Source organism: Zootermopsis nevadensis, unplaced genomic scaffold (genome assembly GCF_977971745.1).
Source record: "Zootermopsis nevadensis isolate Lab colony 2312 unplaced genomic scaffold, Znev_1.0 Znev_ptg000007l, whole genome shotgun sequence".
NCBI lineage: Eukaryota > Metazoa > Arthropoda > Insecta > Blattodea > Termopsidae > Zootermopsis > Zootermopsis nevadensis.
In genome coordinates, this window is record NW_028259139.1 from 11,389,211 (window position 1) to 11,414,506 (window position 25,296).

A 25,296-nucleotide genomic window follows, 5' to 3' on the forward strand; every position below is an offset into this window, starting at 1 on the left:
TCACAAGTATACAATGTTAGAGTATCTTTCATTTCTCGCAGTCCGAGGGTTATTGCGTGCGTTCGCAAGCAGTTCTACGCAATTTACTGAGAAGAGAAAATACATTCCTGACTTTATTTAACGCTGTTTGCTGTGTCTGACCGACTTCGAAAATACGGGCTTCTTTCGTTGATTCTTTTGTTTTATCTTTTCATTCATTCGTCTTGTCCTTTTCGTCTGTATAGATTGGGCAATTTCATGCCTGTACCGACCACAAAATCCATTTTCGAGTATGTCTTATGTCACTGTTTGCTCTGTAGTTTTATTACCTTCGGCCTCTTTTCTTTGACCCATCCAATCTACATGGTCTGCCTATCTACTTCTACACCAAGTAGTGTCTTTAAGTGCATTATTTGCCTCTTTTTCAATATATTTTCCTGTGATCGTGTATCTGAATCTACCTGTCAGTAATTTTAATTTATTCTCCTTTGTTTCGGATTTTTAACGTGCCCTATTGCTTTCGGACTGAAATTGGGGGGGGGGGGGGGGGGGGGGTTAACCACTGCCGCTCTGAATTATAAATTCCATGTTGCTGTTCGGAATGTCGGCTTGGAATGCGTCTGTTGTTACCGATGTCTCTCGTTATTTTCCACAGTTTCTGCTTGTTTATATCATAAATAAAAATTGTCCACAACAACTGCGCTCTATTGACTCCACGATACATATTTATTTACATTTTATTTAACGACTCTTTTCAGACTGTATACTGTTTATAACGTCGCGTGAGGGTGACAGTGAAGAGTGTATTGGAAAGGCTGTGGAAGGAAGCGGTCGTATCCTACTTTAAGATACTATCCCAGGATTTGCATGGAGGGACTGAGGAAAGCAACGAAAAACCCGGTCAGGATATCCGGTCTCAGAACCGAGATTTGAACCCGGGACTTCCCGAATACGAAGCAGGGGTGTTAACCACTCGAAGACGACGTTAGATGCCCCGAAACAGAGTCATTATTGAGAAGCTGATAGTCTCTCAGCTAGTCAAAACTCGAAATTTATTACCCTCTTCACGTGAGCCAACCTCTTGATGTTCCGTCCAGCTCATAATCGTTGACTCGATCATCCTAATAAGATTAGGGTTAGAGTATAAATTATGAAGCCCTTCAATGTGCAGTTTTCTCCATCTTGTTTCGGAAATGAGGCTAATGATGATTCTCTGATAACAGAAGTGTTATTAGCAAGTTAGCTTGCGTTGCTGTTTTGATTCCAGTTTCTCCGGCGTAAACTATTTCCGTTATATTGAAGACGAAACGTTTTCCGGCAAGGGAGATGCGCTTGTTGTGAAGGGCACTGCAGGGTTTAAACAGTTCCGGTCGATGCAAATGAGAACTTTGTGGAACCGACATTAACCCTTTAAAGCCCAATGGTAAATATATACCCCATTTTCTTCCACAATCAATAATTCTTCATTGTGTATTTATGTGTTTCGTATGATTCGCAGAATAAATAGCGATTATGTCGTGTTTTCATTGCGGTACGGACTGAATGCTTAAGTACTATTTATGTGAGCTTTGGATTCAAAGGGTTAAAATCCTATGTAGCTTACATTCTCCGCAAACAGAGTATGAAAAGGAATGCGTAATATAGAAGTCGTTAATGTTTTTGCATCCGTGTTTTAATTCCGGAGTTTCTCAACGGAATTTTATTGAATATGATATTAGAAACCTATATATAAATGTCTTAGCCTTTATAATATAAGTGCATTTATTATTTTTTGTTTAAAGATGTATCTTTTCGAGTTTACAGTAAAATATTGTTCTAATAAATCTCAGAATTTGGCAGTTCTAAGCAGGTAATAAATACTTGAAGGATACATGAATTTGTATAGATTAAATATTACGACATAGTCCTTCAGCGAGGTGCGTCATCGCTGCAAATGACGTATGTAAATCTTTGGACGTATTTAGCATAAACATTGTCTCCCTTGAGCGAACGTTCTCAACAAGGGAAATGATCTAGCTTGGTTATCTGTTTTTTTTTTGTATTTCTTTAACGATGTACATTTATATTAGTGTTCCCTAGGTGGATTATTTGTTTTTATTTATATTTCTTAATTTTTTGCTCTGTGTTAATATTGTTTCTATTTTGGGTTTGTCTGTACTTGGCAGTTACATTTAATACTGTACATGTATAAGTTTAGTTAATCCGTTTGTGTAATATTATCCATTATTATTTCACTATTATTGTATATATTATCAGTGTTTGCCTGTTATTGGCTTCTTGCTGTTGGCAAACACGTAAATAAATTAATTGAATTGAATTGAATTGAATTTTAAAAATATAAAATAATCTTTTACCCTGGAAAAATAGGTAATGCATTTATCAGAAATGTATGTAATTGTGGTCAAAACCTTAGTAACAACCCAGAAGACCATAATGGACTCTCAGTTAAACCTATATCCTCAGTTTTGTTAAAATCAAGCTTTTATCGGAATCAAAATGAGAGACATAAAAACCTATATTTACCTACACGATCTGCTTTGTAGAGCTCGCCTGATCAGAGGCAGAAATATACGTGTTTGCTGCTCAAAGTGTCAAAAGTGACGCAGACCAGTCTGTTCTAGTTATAATAAAGTGGAACATCTAAAATATTTTATTCAGCTACTGGCCTACAGTCTTTTTTTCCGAGCTAGTAATTTTACAAGCGCTTTATAAAATTGTGAAGTTTAAAAAAACAACAGAAAAGTCTCAAAACTCCTAATTTGATTTTATATTTTGTGATATTATAGCAATAAAACAGCTTCCGGTTACGGTTCGTTCTTCTTCTTGTTTGGAGAATATGTAGAAACGGAGGAAACGAAAAATAAAAGAGAACAAAAAAAAAACAAGAGAAGCCGAATAAAATATGAATAACGATATTGCGTCTCCTGCTGATATATTTGCATGTAATTTAAACAGACGTTCTGTATACTGCACTGCAATACAGCAAATTCAGACAGCGAATAGTTCGGCGTGGACAGCCACTTCTAAACATTACGCTAGAATCTCTCCTAAACGAAGTCCTGGATACAGGATCTTGAATCGTTATGCATTAAAGGTTGATACAAAGATCTTTGTATTTATCCTACAATCCTAGCAAGCACGGAACAGGTGAGACATTCATATAAATTATTTATAGGTGAAACTGAAAGTAAGAGGCGACTGAGAAGACCTAGGCTTAGATGGAGGATAATATTAAAATGTAGGCCTGTTTTATGTAAACAGGTTTGGAAAGGTGTGGACTTGATTAATTTTGTTCAAGATGGTCGCCAGTGACTCCTATTGTGAGCAAATGATGAACTTTTGAGTGTTAAAAAAGATTAATTTCTTGATAATCTGAGCCACCTTCAGAGTTGACTTCAGTCACTACCTAGAACAACATCACCATCTTCACCGTCGTAAAATATTGGTAAAATCTTATGTTTTTTTACCTTAGGTGTAAAGTATTGTTCAGTTTTTTTTTAAATTACTTCGAAGTTGTTTTTTTATTGTGTCTGACTTTCGCACAATCAACTTTCGATGTTCCAAAGTTTGACTGTGACGTCACGCCCGATACTGTAGCACTTCTTCTTTGCCGACAGGGCTGCCGCTGGCGGACGATGTGACTGCGGGTGAGAATATCAGTGCACTGCCCTACTTTGATTACAGCGTCCCTCGCAACGTGACCACGGCTGTGGGGCAAACCGCCTTCCTTCATTGTCGCGTAGAGCAGCTGGGTGACAAAGGGGTGAGTGAACTTTCCTATTCATTGATTAACAAACCGCTGTATCTCACACTTCGTCTGAGCACTTGTGTGACTGACTCTAAAGCACTGTGCTGGAACTCTGGTTGCGAATGTGAGGGTATTTATCGGATTAGTTACCTGCTGTTTTTCGTTTGAAGCACAGTAAAGTGGTAGAAAGTGCTAGAAGATTAGATACAATGAGAAAAAAACAATCTACTTGGTTGAACGTACTCAAATTCTTTCAGAGTTTTATGAATGTTGACGGTAAAATGAAAACTAACGTCTCGTTCTGTCATTTCTGTATCCCTTACTGGAAGGAAATTAAGTGACTCGAGCAACGTTATTGCTGGATACACGGTTTTATTTCAACGATTGTAATGGATTAACTGGAAAGGATGTTCCAAGGAAGTGGCAATAACTTACTTTAAGACGCTGTCTCAGAATTTAAGTAAAGCGACTGAGAAGCATTTGCTGTACTACAGAGATGTGTTACACGTAGGTTCCAAGCTCGAGGCCCTCTCCCGGCTTCTGAAGCTTTAGGACAACTCCTTGTCGACTGTACGCTGCTGTTTAACCGCATAATCGCTGCTACCCTCCACGCTTGGAAGCCGCGACGTCATTCAGTCTCATGACGCGGTGACAAGGGACGCACTTGACATGAGGTCCTCTGTAACTTTTGCTCTTTGCCAAACATTCATGTGGTTAAATCCAGGACAGGAGGATGAGATGGGACGTGTACCACGCATGCGGAAGATGACAAATGTATACAAGAACTTGACCGGAAATCTTGACGGGAAGAACTAGGCGTAGATTGGAGAATGATATTAAAATGGTTGTCAAGGAAATAGAGTAGGGGGGGGGGGGTGGACTGGATTCATCTCTGTCATTGGCGGGCTTTTGTGTTCACGGTAATTATACCTCTGGTGCCATAAAAGGCGTGTAATTTCTTGGCTAACTAAGACACTATTAAGCTTCTCAAGAAGGGCTATGTTCCGTTGGGTTCTGGACAGACACTTTGGAGTGAGTACTTGCTGTGGAAGATTGTCTTTTATTGTATTTCTTGGCAAGTCTCATCCCTGGAATAGTACAGTCAAGTCCAGCAAGAATGAGAGAGACAGACCATGTCGATGTGGTCACGCCTGTACCGTATTCTTTGTATGCATTTAAATTGACTCTTTTGGCCAGATGCAAGGCACTCACTAGATGAGCAGCGAACCGTGTATAATTTCATAGAGTCAGTATTACAACTGTGAAACTCAGTACGATACTACGATATACCAGCCACTGTACAAAAATTTCTTTCATTTCAGCTTAAAAATTCAAACACCGCGAAGATGTGGTTCGCCATGTGTTTGTTCTCTTTTGACATAATTCCCTTTTCCCGAAGACTCCGTCCTACTAACACCATTTCCAACATTATGCATTAACCATATTTTACAATACGATTTTCATATAGAATAACCTGAATTATTATATGCCTGTTGTAACTATCGAATAAACAGTGGCGTGTGTCTTTATGCGTTATTTGCACAAAATGTATAAAATGAACGCGTAATAAGGAGTTTGTTTTCTTAGCCTATATTTCTGTTTACATTCTCCGACGTAGGTGCAAGTAAATGTATAATACTAAAATAGATTTGAAATAGGTTGTGGGTATGTGCAGTAGATTTCACCTGGCTCAGTGTAGAAGTCATTGTCTGGCTCTCGTGAACACGTTAACCAAACTTCGTGTTTTATAAAGCGACTGTTAGCTTCTCGAGGTCTCTGGTCCAAGGAATTAGGTATTGAGTGTATCGAATCCGAAACTACTCAACGAAAATATATTAAATTTCTATTCGTAGTCTTATTTCTGGGATTGGTTAATTTGAGTGCGAATCGCTCCAGTATAGCTCGTGCTTTACGTAAAACTCGAATATTATTTAATTTATTTGACATAACTGTACTTCTTACGAAATTACTTAATTAAATAAAAAAGAATCTCATTAACGCCGTCAGACAGGTTTTAAGAAATTTCTGTGATAACATTATGATTATTCCTAGAGAAGTCAGCCCTTTAGTAAACGAGATGAGCGCTGTTATTTGTCGTGAACGTTGTTGCAGATGTCTTCAGTTCGACTGAAACGTGATTTATGTTTGATGTCAAGGTACAAATAATTTTCGATTTTTGATTTGACACTTTGTTTCCTGATCATACAGCGGTTGAACGCTTTCCACTGCGAGTAATATTTTATTATAATACGCATTTTAGTACTTGTGTTATAATCAAGTTTTGGTCAAATTTATCAGTTGAATGAGATTCTTTGTAATATTATACAGCCTTTGTTCTTGATGTTGGTTCTTCTACTTTTCTCTCATGACTTCCTGTCTGAAGTTATAACATTCATTGTGCGTTGTTGTGTTAGTAATTTCCCTCTATGAGAAGTTTTACCCTTCTGTGTAAAACGTGAAGATAACTTCAGCCAACCAAACGTCGTGATATATTGTACTTATTACATGTATATATTTCTAAGTTTTAAAGATGATTTATTCTTTTGAAAAAAAATAAATAATATTAAAGATTATTCCATTGATTTTTTATCAAAGTTATGAATATATATTGCGTACTGCATGCAGGAAACTTTGATTGAAACAAAGAATATAAAACTTTTTTATAAGAGTTGGTAACCTAGTTACACAAACATTTTTATGTTTGAGGACACTGAATCATTCTTCCACACTTTCTATCTGCATTGCTTGAAAATATCTACCACATTAGTCTCTTTGTACACTCACAGAGTGAATAACGAATTTTAAAATTTATAATCTTATTTATTTATGAGATTCTTCATTGTATTTCTGAACATGAATATCATCTGTTTTGTTATGACGGAACTAAGAATATCATTATTCTTTGAAACCGAAGTTTATCTAAATAATATATAAGAATTCAGTCTGTACCTCAAAGAAAACGCACTTCACCATAACAAACGTCAACTAGTTAACGGTGTTTAAAGGAATAATCGCTGTTTATTCTAATAATCATACGAAAAACATAGGAAAAAAGCAGAATTGATGGTTAAAACAAGTGATATATAGGGCTTCAAGGGCTATAATGGACTAATGTAACTTAATTTATCGTCAAATAGCTGGAATAGCACAGTCAGTACAATTACTACCCAGCTGGCTAATCTATCGGATTCGATTCATGACGTGGCCGGATTTTTTTCTCGAATTTCAGACCGACTCTGAGGGCCACTCAGTGTCCTATCCAATGGATACCGGGGAATTATCCCCTGGGATTAAAGCGCCTGGATCGTGAATATAACAGCTCACAGGAGAAATTAATTTCGCTACGTCCTACTGCCTTAGAAGGAAGGGTTCAAAAGTTCGGACACAGATCAAAAATAGATGACTGCCTTTCAGAAAATTAAAATATAATGAATTAAATAAGACATAAAAGTTCTAAAAAATAATTCAGAGAACAGAATTATAAGAGGCAGATGTTTTTAAAATTCAAAATTTAAAATTGTAGCGTGATGGTAAAAAATGAGAGACCACAAAACGAACATTAAGCAAACATAATATACAGTTATCCCTGCATAAGAGGGTTTTTTTATTTCCTTTTTCTGTTTACAGTAATTTTCCTTGTGTATTTTCACGCCAGGAGGAGCGAGTTAGCAGTAATTGCTTCTATTGTGTAGTAAAGGACCACATAATCAGAACAAGCTCAAAAGCTTTCTGCTGTAAATTTATGCTGCATCTGAAAGCCAGCGCGGACTGGGTCCAACTGACACCCTATTGAACTGTACCTGGCCTTGTGTAATTGCATTACGTATACACTCGCATCTACTCTATATTAATTAATTTTCCTCTCCAAAAGCGAAGCTTAACGAACCCTGGGAGGGGGGGGGGGGGGGTACCGTCTCGAAGACAGTGGCGTTATAAGTCTAGTAGCGCGTATTAGACCACTGTTCTGTAAAATCTTAAACCGCCATAAAGAATGTTAAATATTCACGTACCCAGTCTGATTCTATGCATCATAGTCTCTCTTTAGAAGCTAATAGTATTTCAACCAGTGAATAAATTCGCCTGCTTTTATGCTACCCGAATATTTACAAGAACCCGTTACTGTCGTGACTCAGATTAATCCTATTCACGCCCTCAAACCATATTCTCTTATATCAATTTTAATATTATACTTCAATCTACGTGTAGGGCTTCCAAATAGTCTCTTCATTTCAACTTTCCAACCAAAATTGTATGTACTTTTCATAGCCTCTCAAATACAAATTATGAACCTCCTCATTAAACATCCTCGTATCTCTTTATTCGTCATAGGTCTAAATATTCTCCTAAGTTTAATACAATTATCTGTACTCTTCCCTTAATTTGAGAGACCAAGTTCAACACCCATGAAACATTTTTGCGCTTCTATTTATAATACATGTAATCGTATCCGTATAAACAATTCGAAGTCAAACCCTTTGGAATCGACGCTAGTCTAAACAATATTCTAAGAATTCAGTCCGTACCGCAAAGAAAACACCACGCTTTACCATCACAAATACCAACTGGTTAATGTTGTTTAAGGAAATAATCGCTGTTTACAATGATAATCATGCGAAAGTTATAAATGTGTAATGAAAGTTTACCTCTGTGCTTTAAAGGGTTTCTATTTTGAATGTTTCATTCCGCGATATGACCGACCGTCTCATTCGAGTTGGATCTGAAGTAAAAATGAAACGAAGAGACTTAACTTGATTATGTTTAAACTTGTAAATGAAGTGAAGAAATGCAGTGGAGTTTTCAGTCTGTCGGAAGATTATATACTTATTAAATTTTTATTCGCAAATAAATATAAAAGATCTTTTAATTCCAAACTTCATCAGAATTTAATTAAAGTTAGGAGATAAGGAGAGGCTTTCAGAATGAGACTGACGTTCTTTCAGTAGCAGAAAGCCTATGAGACACTTTTTGTAACCGCGAAGACGCTTGATTGCCAGAGTCACGTTTCAGAAGAACATTTCTGTTAATGAATTCATTAGCTACAGTACATCTTTATCCTCTGTTATTTTTATAATTCAGAGCCGTCTTAAATATCGTCTGATTATATTTTCAGTTAATTCTTTTGAATTGCTTAAAAGTGTTTATATTCATTTATTATTAACTATAAACTTATGCAAATTATATTTTTTACTATAATCATAGTTCTTATTGGTAGTACAACACTTATGTCCAGCTTTCGTGGGAGGACGTTTCTCTTTTGCCGTTGTTAATTGTTTGGATATTGTCAGACGTTTCGGACACTTTTTCTCTTTCCTTCTTCAGATGTAAAGCAAGGGTAGGCCTATCTACTGGCTGAGGTCTGTTATAATACATAAATATGTCTCTTATCTATAGTGAATATGTAAGAAAATAAAAGAGGTTCTCTTTTCAAGAAATAGCCAATGATTCGACCTAGTGGTTAGCATTTCTGTTTCTTATTCGAGAGGTTCCCGATTCAAATATATGGCAGACCGGTTAAACTGATTAATAATTTTCGTGTTTGATTTTAGTGCACAACCGATTTATTACACAGATATTGGCGGAATTATTCTAGTTTCACAAGCACTGCGTTTTTCGCTTCTAAAAACCTAATCATTTTGTTTTCTTTCTATAATGGGCAATAATGAATTTGACCCGCAAATCAAAACGCATTTGAGCTGAAATCCAATATGCTAATTACTGGAATGATCAAAATCGACTCTAGCCCTCATTCTAGTCCCTAGTCTTCGAGTACTTTACACTTAACATTAATTTATATTCCTTTTAAGTAAAAATCAAATGTGAGCTGGGATTAGCCGTTTAATGCCTATTGGTAGTTATGTACCAGCCAATCAGGAGCCCTGATATTTGTATGTATGTGTTTTGAATTATTATCGTCTTGCCGGGGAGTTCACCAGTTGAAAGTCTTAATGGTGAAATGTTGTTTTCTTTGCGGTGCGGACTTAATTTTTTAAATATTAATTGAAGGAGCTTTAGCTCCGAAGGGTTGATATAAAATAATCTTCTTAAGAAAGAAACTACTTGGTTCTTGCCGTTTGACGTGGACGCAGATTTGTGCGAAGTCTGGGTCCAGGATGCATCCTCGCGGGATTTATTTCTTATATTCACCACCCAGCCTCACCACTCCGACACGTCTTGTCATGCACACGATCTGAAAAGAGGGCTTCCGTCGGGGTTTTTTTATTTTTCTTGTAGTTTGTTGCTGACAATATATTGCATTATGTATCTACGTTTCCTGCATTTACAAATATCGTATCACTCGTCTTCCTTCATCTTACAGGAAAAGGAAGCTAGAATAATTTTGTTTTGTTTTAAAATATTATTTTCTTTCGCTCGTCCATCTATCCTCTCACACATCCATTTATCGGTTATTCATTATATTTCTCGTGCTTATTGAAACGAAATGTAATTGCAAATTATCGATTTTATTTGGTTTAAAATGCATAATGAGGCTTCGGGTTTCGAGTGAAGAGACGTACAGATACAAAGCATTGGCATGATACCACTCAGTACGACACTGGCCACAGCCAGTCCGCTGTGGGGATGATGACCGGGTTTCACTAACCTCCCACTTCCATTATCAGGGAACCATTTGCTTCTAATCCGCCTGGATTCAGTTATAGATCGTTTCGTCTTTCCTGCCTCTTTCGTTCTTGTGGTCTCTTTATTTCACTACAGCCTTAGAAAGAATGGGAAGTGAGTTGTGCGGAGGTGAGTGTTGAACGCGACATGTTAGCAAGTTCCGTCCCGCATCGACCTTTTTTTTTTTCGATAACCGAAATAACAAGTTAAACTGAGAGCTACTGCCGCCATTTTCACATTTTTGCCTCTTTCTTTCTGTCTGAGATATTTGTCACTAACAGGGTGATTAAATGGGAGCCTGGCTAGATCAGTCATGTAGTATCTGACCACGGACTGAACGACCGTGGTTTGATCCCCTGTAGGAGCAAAGGATTTTTCCTCTAGCCTCTGCGTCCAGACTAGCTCTGGGGCCCACCCAGCCTCCTCTACAATGGGTACCGGGGTCCTTTCTCGGGGGTAAAGCACGGCCGGGGCGTGATGCTGATCTCTCACCCCCATCTAGTGCCGAGGTCAAGAATAAGTAGAAGCTATACCTCCCTTCACCCCTCCCCCAAGCGCCATCATAGCGTGTAGTGGGACAACCTCATCTTTCAGGGTGATTAAATTAAGGTGAGTGAGAAGGGTGGAACATTTAGCACGATTTGGTGAAATGAGAAATTCATACGGCGTTTTTGGCCGAAGAACTTGTATGGAAAAGACGACTAGGGAGACGTAACTGTAAGTCGGAGATAATATTAAAATAAATCTTTGAGAGGTTTGATTAGGTGGGCTTTTGAAAGCACGGAAATGAACCTTTGGGGATTATATGAAAGGAGAAGGTTTAATTAATTCAGCAAATATAGACTATTCAAGGAAAATCCTACGTGATGCGATTGAATGATATGATGATTGAATTTTATGTTATTAATGACGCTATTTCAACTGCGAATGTTAAAAGCTTTCGGCGCCGAATTGAAAATGAAAATCACTGTGAATAACTAGTTGGTAAGGAACTGAAGTTGATTTTGGTATGTTTGCAGGAATTATACTGTACTCACTGAAAAAAGTGAGAAAAACACGATAGATTTGTTAAAATGCAAATCTAGTATTGCTGTTATTCTTACCCTGGTCATTATAGTAACTGGAATTAGAACTATATATAATTGTGAGTTGTGTGTATTCAAATCGGCGCTTGGTTAAAATCGGTCAACAATAACGGGAACTTTACATTAAACCCTACAGTCGGTTCTGCGTGCCAGAGTGACTGGGTGGAGTATCTCCAGGTTACTTACACTTTCGTAGTCACTAATGTCAGCTTTATTAAATGTCAATCGTCAGATTTGTCGAAAGCCCTATAATTATCATGTATTTATTTATTTATTTATTTATTTTCTATGTTACCAGTTTCCTTGCAGTTATTATTTCTCTCTATCCTCCTCCCTTGCTTTTTCTGTTTCTTCTGTGTCGATTATGCGGTAAATGTAAACTCGGTCGTTTTGCGAACCACTGTTTGGTAACCGTTAATGGCGCCCGTGGAGGCGCGTCTGTTGCACTCACTGGCGATTATGCCCCACGACCTACATCCGTTCATTGTTATTCTGCGTAATGTACCCCAATTTTGTCGCCAACAACGAAATATAAAAAAGGTCGGACCTATAAATGAAGATAAGTTTATCTTTCAAACTTTATTCGGGGAATTTACAGTTCTGTTGTCATCCGTTTTATCTCGGCATTGGCAGATAACGAAAGAGGCGTTTTCAGTACTAAATTCCCACGGGAGAATTGTGCATGCTGTTATAACCGGCGGAAAACGTTTCCAGGAAGACAGAAATAGAGTCAGAACAGGGCGAAAACACGAAAACTTCATGCGGTCAGACTGATATGTAACATTTCTACTAGCGAGAACTTGAAATCGTGTCTTTATCTTCTGTTGTCCGTGGTTTGTACTGCCCGTATGCACTCCTTATAACCCTTTCTGCGCTGAATATGTTACTTAAGAAGTTATCGCTGTTCAGTTCCATTGTCTGAAAGCTGAAAATCGATTTATTCAACTGCTGAAAGGAGATAAGAGCTACTTTCGAAACATGGCGTACAGCAAAGTCATCCAGGGTAACAGAGACAATTTATCTCGTTCGTAACCCGGAAAGTTTAATATATGGTGTAACGGATATTTCTTCCTAAGAAAAACTATCGCCATTTTAAGAAATATATCATCTTACTAAAAGTATGTTTCAATTCGCTTTACGTGTTACAGTGAGGATATCCTAACAGAAGCTGGAATAAAATCTTTAAAATAGTTACACGCTTGCAACCAGATGTCACTATTGTTAGACTCATTTATTGTCCTCTAAAAAAGAGAAGAATTATCATGATCAATGTTTTCAACTACAATTGCATTTAACTAGATTTCAAAACTTCATTTTTTTATAAAGGGATCATGTATGTGTTTGTTTTGATTCTTTATTTCTAAACTCTCTTTGTTATGTCCATACAATATACAGCATGGAATGGTGGGATCAGTGTTTATAATTGTAGAGGATGTGTCTCAATGTTTTGGCATATTTTAATCCATTAATACAGGGGTCGTCAAACTTTTTATTGCCGTGGGTTTTATTGATTAACCGTATCTTTGTCGAGGGCATCAGGAAAAATTAATATCCGCTCTGTATTTTCCCATACAACTGAGTTTATTGCAAAAAAGTTGTTTGTTAGCTTTCAAACAGTTATGATTCCAATTCATAATCAATTTTATAAAATGTTTGTGTCATTAATACCTCAGTAATTTTCATGGTGTTTTGTTAAATGTCACATGGTTTGAACAAAGGGACAATGTACCTTAGCGCATTAACGAGATTTTAATGTGTTTTTTTATTGTTTATCCTTACGTTAATATCTAACAGTTTCAGCCATGAGAAAGTCGCGAGGACCACATGCTGCCTGCGAGCCGTAGATTTCCATCCCCTGCCATAAAAGACAGAAATAATCTAAATTAGAAATTTTATTCTCATGTCTGATCACCGTTACGAAAACTTGTGAACCGCATTGCGCCTTCAGAGAAACTTCTGTATTTTTAGACACATTTAGTCTTTCCTAGTCTAAAAATCTGTTTAAATTAGCCGTCAGCATCTTGTCGTGTCTTATATAAAGTCTTAACCAATTCGAGACTGCAAAGTCCTGTTTGAGAATCTGATAGTCGCTCAGTTGGTAAAGTAGTTCCTCATCTTAATAACCCGAAGCTTCACAAACTCCCGCCGCTAGGCAGCATACCGAGGGACATGAATTCAATCCACATTCTCGTGCCACATTTCGTTGACATCTATTTTAATAATATCCTCTCAGGTACCCGTAGGGCTCACAGTTGCTCCCTTCACTTCAGAATCTTGATATCAAGAAGTGTACATTTATTATGAGAATACATCATGCTATATGACCTGCCCATCTTCATTTTTTTTCTTTAATCACTGTAACAAAATTAGGTAGCTTCTTCATGTGTAATTTATCTTTCGTAATTAGAAATCGTAATATACGTACATACACACATACGAACATCATCGATAGTTTTATCCAATACGTGTAATATTTTGTTTTCATAATCCTGCATTCTTATTGGGCAACGGTTATGGCCACGTATAGTTTTGTATTCCCTTATCTTGAAGCGACATTTTGTGGGGTGCCGTCATGTGTCTTTGAAAAAAAATTGGGGTGTTCCGCCCGTGGTAAAAAGGTTGCAGAACTCTCGTCTATGGTAACAGAGTTATAAGCTAAGCCTTCGTTTGTCTGCATTGTACACTTTATTAATTACAAAACTTTGCTTTCACTTGATATTCTCCTCAGGTAAGCGTTTTAATGGTACGTACATGTAATAAATTCCAAATAGTTTTATAACCTTGTTATGATTTCTTACCGAAGTTCCATAGCCTTTCGTGGATTTTGAATTATTTTTAACTTAGGCTTAGAATGGTTCACATTAATTGTCTTTGGAAGTAATAGCCGCTTGTCCGGCTACTGGAGAAGAGCTTGGGGGGCGGGGGTGTTTGAAACCGGGTTGGATGAAGTATAAGGAGGTTTATAGCCGTCAGACAGGCTTAAGAATGAAAAGTTGAAGTGGATCAGTTACACAGCCCCTTCTTATCACACTACCCTCAATGCATCCATACCGCTTTCAGCTGATAGACATTTTCGATGTCAGAGATTGACCGGAAATGTTAACTTTTACATGACATGATATTTTTCTGTAACGTAATGGAGATGTTTGGTTTGTAGGTTATTTAAAGGAGATGTATCATCTGCGATGTTGTGTAGTTTGAGTTACTCTGTATATTTGTTTCTTGAGGTGTTACAGGCGGAACGCATAAAGGCCGTTTGCCTATTGCATATATTTTGCCTACAAATCTTGTGTTTTAAATATTTTATATTGTTAATTCTTTTAGGAACTGGAATGATAATGTTTTATTAGTTTTGGGTTATGTGCATTAAGGCATCTCTGTTATATAAAGAATTATGATTGGAAAGCTTCCTATGAAATAATTTGTTAAAAACAACTAAAATGATACTGAAGACACGTAAACAGGTAAAGCTAAGACTACACAAGTTCAGCGATCCATGGTTCTATGCTTTTGACTTCCACATGATGTGCTCTGTATTTTTTATTCTAAAATTTAATTTTCTAGGTACAGCCATGTGCTATGGCTTCCACTTCGTTTACCTGGAGGCATATTGCTTCTAAAGCATTGCCTTGATATGGTTTTCATACATAAAATATAAACCATCTGCATGGAAGCGAACGCACACAATTTCTCCGTCCTCCAATGGTTTCATAAAAGGAACAAGAACTTTTGGGGAGATAATATCGCACCTGGTTGCTATGAAATGTACCAATCAGCAGTTAAGCTACAAGAAAAATGAATTAATCATCATGCAGTTTAGTGATCCATTTAGGTCTGTATTTGTTGGCCATTTAAGTTGATGCTTAATCTGTTTTGATCGATGCTTACAGACAGATTTTATATTTGATGTAATTAATGTGCTTGTTAAGATACGGCACCATCGTAAAAAAAAAATTTCAATGCCCTTATATGATTGTGATCATAGCGGGGTTTCATAACACTTTTTATTGAGTTATTGAAGTTTCTGTTCACATTGTGCGAGAAATGGAATTTGGTTTTATTTCGTATTTCTTGTTGGAACTGACGGTTGTTGGTAATTAATTTAATTTTAGTTAGCGTCGGCCGAATATGCTTATATTTAACATTAAAATCAAATTTATATATTTTTCGTTTTTTAATAAAAGCATTTGCCATATAATGTGTCCGTACATGACATACAATATGTATCTAATTATAATCTGTAAATTCTATTTAAAACTGGTGAATATTTAACAAAATTCGAAGTCAGACAGTACATTCCTGCAATGCGAAAATTTTTGTTAATATGTGCGTCACATTTAAATTGAATTTTACCATTAATTTTGTTCACACCCTCTTTACTTAATAGGTAACTTATATTTTCTGGCAGGATAATTCAGTTTATTCTGATTCGACAGAATCGAAGAAAGAATTGCCATCTATCTGCATAAATCTGTATTTGAAATTGTGCAGGTTGATGCAAAAACAAGACACACCGGTCTTTCGTCCAATACGAGTATCGTCAATGACACAGCCGTTTGTAATACTTAAATCAAAACAGTATTTATGAATTTGTTTGCAAAAAAAGCAAATTCATATTTAAGTCATAAGCATAAAACATATTAATATGCTTTTTCATTTTAATATGTCTAACCAAGTTCTTAATAATGACGCTAGAAACCAAAGTGTTCAACTTTATAAGCGCTCCTTTCATCAGGAAGATTTTAGATTACTTATGACAGAGATAAATGTACCAAATTAAGAGATAAATTAAGAAAAGTTGTAGGTAATGAACACAAAAAAGAGGTAATTCCCTGTTGAGATTCAACGGTGGAATTTTCCATTTACAGACCTATATTAATATATTAACACAGAGGATAACGAAGTGTACAAAACGCATTTAATTACTAAATTTAATCCAACATGGCGACTGTGCGGTTTTAATATAATCCGAGTGTGTACTATTGGAAATTATGTATAATTATTACATTTTTCTGACTTAATAACACAGAGTGAATAATTTGAAGGGAAGCAGACGTCATGATTTATTGCTATAACGTCTTGTTTTTATTTAAACAGTAAGTGCTTTTGTTTCTGTGGTGATATTAATCTTGGCTTCATGGAAGGTGTGAGAGGATGGCACACAAGGGCGCGGTTTTAAACTTTAATTTCGAGCAATGCTTTAACGGTGACACTGAGTAATAAGAAGGCAAGGCATAGCAGTTGGCAGGCCTTCCTATCAGAGCTCCTCGTTCGCTTTTCCTGACAGCGACGCGTATGAAGCTATTCTTCAGGGGTGGGAAAAAGTCTTTTTTGCTTCTCCTCGAAATATTAACACACAATTAAAATATAATGTGTTTTCCCTGACATGAAGATTATGAAATATGTATTAAAATGTTAACAGCTTATTCTTCAAATTTATTATGTCTCTCAAGTATGTGACATATTTACTTAGACGTATTCTAACGGTAGAGCGGTATGAAATAATTTGTGTTTTTGTTAATATATGTTATTATTAATTTATTTACCAAAATATTTTGCACAACAACACTTTATAAGTAATGGGCTGTAGGCATTCATAAGATGTCTTGAAGCTGAATATTCAACTCAATATAGTGAAGAAGTTAAGAACGTGTGAAGTCTTAACCCTCGCTTCTCATACATGACGCTGTATCGTAGTACAACTTTACTTGCTAGGAAGAAAATGTTGGTTTGAAATATAAATACAGACCGGGATAGAATTAGCACTGGGTACCAGACGAACGCATACACAACTGGCTTCTCGTGAATAATTTTTCTTGTGTACGCCTTGTATTTTTCATGCTTCCAGGAAAAAATCTGGGTAAATGAACGGTGAAGGTTTAAAAGGAAAAAAAGCTGTAGTATTATATTCCTGTTGGGGCCCTGGAGAAAAGTTATGGGTCCATTAGTTGGCTAGGATTTTAGACCTCAGTTTTGTGCATGTAGCGAGTGGCGGTCCCTTGCGAGGAAGATTTACACCACTGGCGGTCTACCGCTCTCCCAAAGGGCGACCTCTCTCAAGTTCTCCCACACACATAGCTCTGTCCCATTTTGGTTTACCTCTAAAATGTCATACATTTGACCATAGACGTGTTGCTGTATTTGATACGGATACGAAACTCGGTATGCAAGGCTGTTCTCAAGAGATGGAAGTTGTCATGTGTGAATCAACAAAGTTAACGTCAGACTGAAACGGCTGCCCCGAGTCTGTTAGCAAGGTAACCGCTGTGCTGTTTGGTACATCGTTGGTCCAGAATTAAACGTTTCAGCATCACATGCCCTCAACTTTGTAGTGGTTTTCAGGAACATGGTCGGTAACTTTGTAATTTTGTATGCGTATAAAATTTGGTCTCCTACTTTGAGAGAATTTCGCGAGCAGTGGTTGAAGACACAGTTACCAGGAAAATATGCTGTCAAAAAAGACTGAGTAATTCAGATCACCCTGATAAAGGAGGCAGCAAGTACCTCTGAAACGTCGGTAAACTTCTACCGAACGACACAACGCAACAACCCAGAAGACAGTTATTTTAATATTCGCCGCCCTGAGAACCCGAAATCTTACCGAGGATATTCTTGTTTTTTTATATATTATCTAGAGTTTTTAGAATATTGAAATCTGGGGAGATTTAAATGTTGGTATCAAAGTAAAATGACTCTAAGAGGTGCATTATATCTGAAACACCCCTAAGTCTGATAGTAAATTATTATTTTGATCTGGGCAGCATTCTGTGTGTAAGTGTATTTGAAGGAGGATATTTTCCAGCCTTTTTTTTTTTGATTGTAGCATAAGTTGGGTTATTGATGTACTCTACGAGTTGTCGAAGCTTTGTTTAAACGAATACTGCTGAATCGGAAACTATTCTAAGGATTTAGTTCAGCATATTATTCTCATGCCACCTAAGTGGGACGAGTAAACAACCACGAAAGATAAGAGTTGGTATGGCCGAACGTGTCTGGTGGTACTTACCACCGCTTTATCCCCGATTTGAAAGTAAGAACATCTTTGTTATTTAGAATTCACGTTCAGCTGTCGAGGTATCACTTTACATTTTAAGCAAGCAAATAAAACGATAAAATGGAATAAAACAAGAGAGAGAAAAAGGAAGAAATATAACTAAAATTCAATTCAATTAATTTATTTACGTGTTTGCCAACAGCAAGAAGCCAATAACAGGCAAACACTGATAATAATATAAATATTTGATCAACTTCCCGGGCGAACACAACATCAGGGAACTTCAGAAAACTGCCATTTTAGGATCTTCATACATCATTCGAAAGACGCTGTCGTAAAATATATAGTCATCACTCACATTAAAACTATATAATACATGTAATACATATCAAAAACAAAATGTATTTCGGAAATAGCTGCTGCCCTATGTACCTCAGGGGCAAGGTTTGTCTCGGACACATAGAAGTAAATACCCTATAAAGTGGTGAATAGATGGAATAATAATAATATCAATGCATAATAAGTCGTAGGCACTTGCTTTCCTCAGTATGCAATAAATTAGGTATTAAATAACGGAAGACCGGTATTCACGCATACCTAAATTGGTATATGAACATTAAGATATGACAGCAATGTGGAATCGAGAGGTTCATGGAGGTTGTGACAAATAGGACACAATTAAAAGCAAGAAGAATAAATTTTGATCACTGGCAGATTTAGCAGTACCATCGGTTATGAATGTAAAACAGAAAGAGTCCGAAAATAAATTAATTCTTTTTACAAAATATATAAATATTAAAATTCAGCGAATGTGGAATATGAAGTTTTTTGTCTTACCAGTAATAATTTGGCCATGATTGTTGTAAGGTACTAAAAATATCTGATAAAATTACCAGGAAAGCATTCAATAGATTCTCTATGAAAAACAACGTCACACATCATAGGGAAATTACTGCAGTCAGAAACGTGAAGCTTGTAGTGGCGGGGTTGACCACTGGTTCAAGAGGAAAAGTGCCAGGAAAAACCTGTGAAAATGAGAAATACTAATAACACCAACAACAAAAATGTTTTTAAAAAGTCGTCATTTATAAGTATTTTAATTTAAGGATGTATAATGAGGTTTTGTGTGCTGGTTATTAAAATGTGTACGGGAAATAGCCTACTGTGTTGCACACAACTGTTATATAAAATTGGAAATGCAAATGTTGTTCGCACATTAAAAGAAAAACAGACAGCATAAAATTATACAATGGCCACGCTGCTGTGTCGACAGCTTTTTTTTTTATTTATTCGACTCTTTTGTGTTTCTCTGTCTAAATTCATTTGTGACTATTAGGGCACTTTTTAAAATATATTTTTTATCCCTCTGTGTTCATGGTGTCATATTGTGCTGTCAATTTTATTGTCTGTATAACACTGATGTTCCTTTAACTGCGTTTGATGTAAGTAATTAACAGCTTTTATTAGCAATAACTGCTGGATTGCCTGAAATCCTTCCAGTAGCACGCAATTTTATACGCTGGCTCTACACCCATTCTGAGGTCGATCTTTCTGATTCATATTTATCGATCCCTGTACCAACTCAACTGCCTGTATTACGCTGCGTGACAGTGGGATAGTGAGATCAAATCCTGTTTAAGGTATTTCTGTGTTCTTTGAGGATAGATGGATTTCAGCGATCTGATCTCTGTCTTTGGATTTCTACTGCATACGAAACGGATTGTGACGTAAATGAAGAAAGTTGAGTTTTGTATGCGATGTTGATTTCTGTGCCTACTTTTTCCACTTATGAAAATTCGATTAAACTTGCTTATAATGGAATCATAACAGATTATGATATTCTCTCGCTTCAGGCAGTCTTCCGTTCAATTCATGTCGTGTAGCGTAAGTTAATGCAGAATGCAGTAATTCAAGTCACAATCCATAATTTACCGAAAAATATGAACTCTTTCGTTGTGACTGAAGTGAACACATTTTTAGATTTATTTATTTCTGTCCATAAATTCAGGATACCATAAATTTAAATTCGTTATTTTACTATTTATCGCCCGAAAAGACGAAATCGCATTAAGTCACAATCATCCTATATAGATATAATTACTCCTTAAGTGTTACAGATGAACATAATGTACCGTGAAATAAGTCATATCATTAGATTCCCGTAGAAACGAAAGTAAAAACATGTTAAGAACAACAAGGCACTAACAGTTTAATAAAGAAATAATCACATAAGCCGATGAGGTAGAAAAAAGCGTTGAGTAAAATCTCATTTGTGAGATTTAAGGGTTTTTTACGGCGGTGAGAATGTTGAAGTTTCTCTGGGTTTTATCGCCGTGTAGACGCGACGGTAGATGCCAGCGTTTCGGAGAAACCTACTGTGTCCAACTTCAGAGCTGTCTACACGGCGCTAAAACCCAAAAGAACAACATTATCGTCTTTGTCTCTCTTTTCTGGCCAAATTTCTTTGAAATACCGATAATATGATAAATACCATTTTAATTAAAACGTACCGCTTTAAACTGACTGAGAAACACTTTAATATACAGTGTAATTATATATCTGTAATTAGTTGTAAAATCGACTGAAATGCGTTAATGATTTTTAAGCCCTCGGAAGACATTTGCAGTTTGAACACGGTGTTTTGTCCTTTCGGAATTTTTCGGGTCTCGAGATGCCTTCTGCCTCAGTACTTCTGGCGGTCTGTTGTTCACCAGCCACTGGCATAGTTCCCTCGTTGTTTACAGGGTTTCTACCTTCAGTTTATCGGAAGCCGGGCTATCGACTTTACCGCGATCCTTAAAGAAATCGAGAGAAACCTTAGAAATGAGACATACAGAGCGAAGAAGAGAGTGAAACGAGGATAGAGAAATCGAAATGAAATAGTCCATTCCCTTTATGTTTCTTCGCACGATGTATCATACGAGAGAAAGTGGAAAATTGCTTTTTCAGGAGCTTGGATGGCCATATAATTCAGAGAGAGTTGTATACTTGTAAGAAATCCACAACAGCACGAACATGAAATGCTACCAACAACGTAAGTGTCAAAGCGGCCGCATTATTTCATCATAATCCCTAGATTGCAATATAAGCTTCAAAACATGGAGTTACATAAATATTATTCAAATATTTAGTTCTTACACCAGAGAAAATTTATAGGCATATATCTGCTCTTGCCGTGAACATATTTGAGATGAAGATGGTTGTCTTATGGGTTGTAGCGCTGTGTAATCTGATAAAAGTTAACCAACGCTTTAGAAGTCCTTGCTGCTACCATCATCAGGGCGATGATACTTTCCTTCTGGATAGGAGCTGTTTAACACTTTCAATGCCGCGAACGAGAAAAGTCCACATGAAGTCATTGGCTACTTTTTGTTTAGGGAATTAATTGTTTCTAGTCACAAAGTTAGATAAATAAATTACTTTCTTCATAATGTATTCGTCACAGTGTCTTCTGGTATCTGTTGATACATCGGATTTGTCTTTATCATTGAAAATAAAATGAAGTCATGTGTTTTCTTAAATTAAACCGAGCAGTTTAAGAGTTAAATAAGAGCACGAACTGTGAAGTTATGTACTATGCAGCATGATATTGCGTTACGGTGTTAAACTGGATACAAATTAGATTAAACACAGGGGCGGTAGTTAATTATACTGCACTCTGTGTAGCTGTAATGTACGCTAAGTGTTCAGATAATCTGAACGTCTTCGCTGGAAGTTTTGCAAGCTGTCATTGCAACTCGACTAAACACTGTCATCACTTGCACTACTTCTTGGACCGCTGACCGCCGTAAATTGTTTCACGGATCAGTAAACACGTGATTAATTGCCTGTTAAACTACATGTCACTTGAATCGCCATGGTAACGGTGAACTGTTTCTGGACATACGACCGACAGAGACAGCACGCTGTGAGATGAGTATCTGAATGTATTACTTAGGCCCTTAAAGATCAGTGGTAAGTATTTGTACCTCTTGCCTTGACAGTACTCTGCATGTTATATTTATATGTTTTGTGTTATTCTCACTGTAAATAGCATCAAGCAGTTGATCTCTGGTGAAGTGTTGTTTTCTTTGGAGTACGGACTGAATTCTTAAATTGTTATTTAGATAATCTTTGACTTCAGAGGGTTAAATAAGTCACGATAGGACAGAGACATAATTTCAGATATATTTCAGTAACTTATTGGAATTTGCTCTGCAATAAATTATCATTACGGTCACTGATCGAGGATTCTTCTCAAATGACTGTCTCGTAAATCCATGTACTGCAAATTTTAATAAACGTTTGTATTGTGGTTTCCAGCAGTTTGCATTGAACATGATCAAGATCTTGTTCTAGAATTTCAAGTGTTCCTTCTTGGTTGAGCCTTTTCTACTACAAACACTCTTAGGAATCGGCCATCCCCTTCTAGTTACGCTGCACACCTACTCCTTTCACTAGAACAAGCCATAAAGATAAGAGTTCAGAGTTCAAAATAAATTAGACAGTACAACTGCTATCGCTGACTTACGTTGAATGAAATGAGGAAGTCTCTCATTTCGAAACAATCCAGCCTTCGCTTGTTTAATCTGATTAAGAACTGGAAACGAACGGAATTAATTTAAAGGGTCGGTGAAGACCAACTTCAAATTGGTTTCGGTTTACGGTCCATGTCACAGCTTGTCAGATATTCGTAATGTGTTCCCTGAACAAAGGTTCAAATTTAAATATTTCTGATGTATAATATCCTCCGTCTCCCAACGGCTTGTGTGTAATAACTAATTCGTTCTCTCGGGGCTTTTTTGGGCCACAGTGCTGTTGTGATGAAACCTTAACTCGTCCGCAGGTGTTTGTGCAGAAAAATATGAAAGTGTTGTTTTGTTCGTTTATATTTGGATCGAGTCAGTAGGTAGATTATATTGAATTTGATACTTCTCGTATAAGAAATTGTGAAATGCAGGTTACGATCGATCAGTAAGCTTTTGTATTATTTTCTCTGTTAACTATCTGACTTTAATAACGGTAAAGTGTTGTGTTTTCTTTGCGTTACGGACTAAATTATTGAATATTAACTTCAAAATTTTACAAAACTCGCCTGTCCAAGACCAATATTAATATTTAAAATTCTTATAGAATACTGTATGACACTGCTCAATTTCTCTCCTTTCTCCATTTACCTTCGTTAAATCTATATTTTCCCAAAAGGACGAGCGAGCACAACCCGGGTACCTTTATAGCTAAAAAATGATCTCCCTTTGTCAACCCCTTGTTAAATGTAATGTCTCTCACTACTCCCCCCCCCCCCCGGGCCACTTTCTCTTCTTCCCCATTCATACAGAGAGTTAAAGTGGTATTGGAATACAGGTTAACAACAGCTCTGGAAACTTCGTTAAAATGCTGTTACTCGTAAAAGTTCCATTTCGATAGACACTTTAAAGTATGAAATTATATTTTCAACAAGAATTTCATTATCGGACGGGAAGTATTTTAGAATGTAAGTGAGAAATTTTCGAGGCGTTTTCTTGAAATATTTTCCACGTAACTAAATAATGGAGTTTTCATCTTGCGGTTCATTTATACTTAATTTTCTGTAATCTGCTGTAATGATTTAATGAAACATAAAGGCGGAGTAGAAATCTTAAATGCGGCTTAATTCGTGAGATCAAGTTTGTAGAATAGTGAAGAGATGACGTGGTCTGTTAGTATGTAAGTGATTTAACAACTTAGTGTTACAAGAGTGGAAATTCTCGTGTATGTATGTGATGGCTACGTTAGTATAATGACTAAACCTTGGTCTGTAAGAACCGAGTTCTTTACCCGACAAGGAAAAATGTATTTCCTTCTCCACTGCTTCTATACTGGCCCTAGAAAGGGCCACAGAGGCCCTTTCGCTGGAATAAAACGGCTAAGACTTGAAGCTGACCTCCAACTGTTAACAGCATTAAGAATTCATGGTTGTATACCTCCGCTCCACGTATTTTTTTGTAATAAGGGTAGTTTTATCATTTTACAGGGAAAAATTAAACTAAGATATGTACGTGTAGGGTGGTCCAGTTTCCTCTTCTCGTGGGCCCAGAATAGCACTCTCGTTGGGCCGGAGGGCCAAAAAAACCTCTCCTCGTAATATTTCGGAAAACTAGTAACCAGTTCTTGTTACCGTTAACAACACTTATTCAGAAATGACAAATTACTGTTGCATATTCAAATATAATTTTTATTAAAATGTGCGCATGTTACTACAGAGTTGCACGTTGTTTTAAATTTGTTCCTGCAACAGTTTGTATACCCTGGAAAACTTATATTTTAAAGTCAGTAGCATGTGACTTGTACATAAAGCTGCAGACGAGACAAGAAAGCAAACAAATCATTTTGCGGGCCTGATTACAGGTGGTCTCTGGTCGGAGGTGGCCTGCGTACCACCAGTTCGACCGACTTTAGTAGGCCTAGTTGTTTTCATGAAACCAAAAGCTTCTTTCTGAACTCGGTGAAATCAGATTGGCCGTTCTGAATTGCCGAAGGTTGTGTTCCAGCAGCAGGGGATGTGATGCAACCAGCACTACCATCACCCTCATAGGGAACTGATGTGTGCGAATGACCGCGAGTTCCCACATTATTTTTAACCATGTGTTAGTTTTATCTGCTTCCCTGTGGGTGTTTTGTAGGTTAGGTTAGGTTAAACTGTGCGAAAGTTGCATCTGTACTGGCAACTTAATTGCTTAATACGGTGGAGGGGATGGGGGGTGGGGGGGTCTGATCAGCTGTGGGTTTTTCCCACAACCGCTTTAGTCTCACCAACCACGCGTTTAACCAATCGACAAGTCCAACTGGTTTACTCTATTCTCACAGTTTTGGTGATTTTAACACCGACGCTTAAAACCGATTTGTAGTTGATG

General features: G+C 36.9%; 1 protein-coding gene across 1 annotated transcript in view; it reads left to right on the forward strand.

Moving 5' to 3' along the window:
* LOC110828631 (zwei Ig domain protein zig-8) overlaps window positions 1–25,296 on the forward strand; it is a 329,632-nt gene that overhangs the window by 225,275 nt on the left and 79,061 nt on the right. Inside the window, exon 2 of the mRNA XM_087344273.1 lies at window positions 3,597–3,742. Within this exon, the coding sequence (XP_087200399.1) occupies window positions 3,597–3,742 (146 nt within the window). The remainder of the gene's footprint in view (window positions 1–3,596; window positions 3,743–25,296) is intronic.